This window comes from Telopea speciosissima, chromosome 9, assembly GCF_018873765.1.
Source record: "Telopea speciosissima isolate NSW1024214 ecotype Mountain lineage chromosome 9, Tspe_v1, whole genome shotgun sequence".
NCBI classification, from domain to species: domain Eukaryota; kingdom Viridiplantae; phylum Streptophyta; class Magnoliopsida; order Proteales; family Proteaceae; genus Telopea; species Telopea speciosissima.
This window is the reverse complement of record NC_057924.1, coordinates 30,554,286-30,557,728: the sequence shown is the minus strand read 5'-3', so window position 1 is coordinate 30,557,728 and position 3,443 is coordinate 30,554,286. Positions and strand designations below refer to the sequence as shown.

Genomic DNA, 3,443 nt, shown 5'->3' with positions numbered 1-3,443 from the left:
TAATCCAAAAAGGTTGATGATAGCACGGGCAGATCCTCGAGCAGATTCAGTTCGGGTGAGTCTGTTCGTGAGTCCGGTGCTGCTGTCATGGCCTAAACTTCAAGGAAAGGGGCAGGGCTTTGGCCCATACTTCCAGGTCTTCGAGGGGGTTCTTAATATAATGTTTTCAGTTAAAGGTCATTAGTATTGACCATGGCCATAAGGCATTACCCTTTGGGTACGGTCTGGATTGCCCCGGGGTATAAGGGGATATTTGGGGTGCGGTTGTAACAGGTACAATGTATATGCTTGGAAACCTTCAAAACCTGTGTCTGACCTACATCAGAGGTAAGGTTGGACCCAAGCCTAAGCGTGCCTCCAGGATTACATCCAATGTATCCTGTAGGTCTGTGTTTATTGGAGGTAAGGTCGGAGGCAAGACCCTGCCTACATCCAGCCTTGAGTCCGTTGCTGCTATCATGGCCTTTTGCCCATGTAATCTTAGGGGATTTTCTTTGGGGATCTTCCCTACCTTATCTAACATACTTACACACTTCCCTAGGCATCAATACTTGTGTGAGGGTGTGATTCGAACAAGAATCGATACGCTTACATAAGTTCTACAACAAGCTTTGTTGAGTGGGTTTGGGTTTTGTTTGGGTTTGCCAATATTTATACATGTATTAGCCATGATAATGCATACTCATTAAGCATGTTGTAAAATTGCATATTTTTATTCTTGATTGCGACTAGATATGATTGTGTTATATGCTTGTTACATCTTGTATCGGGTGACGGTGTCGGGTGTACCAGTACCAGAATCCTAGAAATGTTTATGAACTTATATTGCTTGTCATATTGGCTTATATGTGCCGTGTCGTGCTGGTACCCGGGTGCTAGATGGAATGGGACGTTGATGCACCCAAAATACTTCTCGGGACGATAGGATTTGCATGTAGTATATCTGTGGCTGGGTTTCATTTTTCTTATGCTACGACCCTTACCAACAGGGGTTTAGGTGTTGGGTGATCAGGGCTTCTTGGCCTTTGGGGGAGAGAGGCCAGATCAAGGATGACCACTGAACATCGGGGTCTACCTCTGGGTGGTTTTTATTTATGGCTTCGATCAGCGCAGGCCCCTAGTGACAGTAAAGGTTTTATTGTAGCGATAACATAAGTGACCTACAGTGTCTCTCAAGTTGTCATAGTAGCATATACCATTGACTTAGATTGTGTGTTAGGTGAAGAATCTACTAACATTTACATTCATCATGGACTATGTGTTAAATGTGTGTTTGTACATTCCTCATCCCCTCACTGGCTCAGTGGAGCTAACCCCCCCTTGTGCACACTTTTTAGATTATGATCCAGACAGTGGATATTTTTTTGGTCTCAAAGTCCAGTCTTCGGGATATGATGATATTGGTACCGAGGAGCTAGAGGCTGTGTTAGAGGAACACGACGATAGATGTCCTTGTGATGATTGCACCTACGGGCAGTACTGATGGTTGGGACTTAGTCCCTTTTTGTTATTTTGGGGCTTGAAGCCCTTGTATAAACATTTACTATTATGCAATTTTTTTTGTAGTTACTTGATGGTCATAGGAACGTGTTAACTAATGTATTTACTATCATTAGCTAGTGAACATCATGTAACTATTAACTATACACTTCTGCTTGTTTCTGATCCATTTGAAATATTATATTTCCTTCTCCGTAATCTGATGTTAATGTATTTTAATGTTGGTTGATTGACTGTGGCTTGGGACACTATATCTGTGATCCTGGAGGCTTATTTGGATGACATATGTTGTCCTAGTCAACCCTTCTATTATATTTTATTCTTGTCTAGAATGAGGGTGTGACAGCATGGTATCAGAGCGTAATGCTTTGCACCAACCACAGTCTTGTGAAAACTCCTGATTTACTCTATACAATTAGGGTCTAATTTGAAAGCTTCAAAGAGAATGACTTGATTGTGTGTAAACCTAGGGAGAATACATATTTGGGTGTGAAAGCCGATAACAAATGCAAATAATAGAAAACAGCGATGGAAAGAAAGACTTATATATATATTCATTCCATACAATCAGCTGCTTCTTACATCAACCTCTCCTTGAGGTGAGAACCTAGTTCTTAACAGTGAAAGCCAAAAAGAAATTACAAAATTTGCATCTAAATAATTTAAGTTCTTACAATCTTCCAAAGTGAAACTAATATGCTAAAAATGCTAAAGAGTTCAAATAGAAAGAAAAGAACTAAAACAGAAAATACTAGAATAAGAAGGAGGTAAGCAATCCATGGAGCCTAGTCCTCCATCGCTGCATTGTCCCCTCCGTTGTCTTCCTCGTTGGCCACTTGAGCATAAATGTCGCCGATATCCTTCTCCATCCTCTCAAAGCGACCATCATAAGTAGCAAACTGCCCTTTGATGCCATCAAGCTGTCCTTGGATGTTCACGAAGCCTTAGGTCATGTCCATGCGTAATTGCCCCATGGCAGCAAGGATCCTATCTGTGTCACCCTGAGGAGGAGGTGTAAAGAGGAAGATGGCACATCTGGGCCACGCAGAAGCGGTCGCCCAATACCATAACCCCGTAGTGGAGGAATAGGTTCCCCGCCACTATAGGTGTCAGTCTTGATACTCATCCGACCAAGGGAGTGATAGTCAAAAGGCAGCTATCCAAACTTGAATTTCTCCTCACCCTCTAAATCCACCCAGAACCGCTCAAAAATAGCCTTGAGTAGCCGTCTGTACGGTAGGTCATGCTTCTTCCAAAGATGGTGCAAAGGATGTGCCATGGTTCGGAGGATGGTGTATGGGAGACACACCTTTTGTGGCTTGTGGAGACAAAAGGCAAAATAGGCCACAAGGTGGGGAGGTTCTATGTTGTGCTCTAGCTTAGGCACCAAGTTAGTTTGCACCAATCGGCTGAGGACCCTTTGAGACTTCCCATAGTGCACTTCCTTCAGCTTCGTGCCATAGACCCCTTTAGTGAGGTAAAGGAAGAGCTTCCTACGCTCCTCGGAGCAAAGGAACTCGGTGGGATCATCTATTGAGGCGTGATAGACCAAGAGCCCTTGAGTTGATATCCCAATAATGTCCCCTAACTATTAGAGGTCACATGAAATCTCTACCCCTTTCACATAACTAATGATCCGGCATTGGGGCAAGTGCTCGTTCTCAATCCTTAGGTTCACATAGAAGTGACGAATTAAGTTCATGTAATAGTGCTTGGGAGGTGCAAGCATTGCACTCCATCCCAATGTAGAAAACCAAGCTGACACCTTGTATGCCTCAAGGCCATTGACAACAATGTCTCGGCCCTCAAGGACTTCCCTATCATGAAGGTGATTCTGGTATATGTTCTATGCCTCCAAAGAATGGAACCACTGAGCGTCAAGAGCAACAGGTACTTCAACTTGGGCAGGAGCAGTCCTAGCTATTCGAGGCATGATGCTTGAG

The 3,443-nt window shown here is 43.5% G+C and overlaps 1 protein-coding gene across 1 annotated transcript in view; it reads right to left on the bottom strand.

Annotated features, from left to right (window-relative positions):
* Nucleotides 1-2,285: 2,285 nt before the first annotated feature.
* The window catches only part of LOC122638820 (basic proline-rich protein-like), an 11,177-nt gene continuing 10,019 nt past the window's right edge, over nt 2,286-3,443 (bottom strand). The window contains exon 6 of the mRNA XM_043831667.1: nt 2,286-2,420. Within this exon, the coding sequence (XP_043687602.1) occupies nt 2,286-2,420 (135 nt within the window). The remainder of the gene's footprint in view (nt 2,421-3,443) is intronic.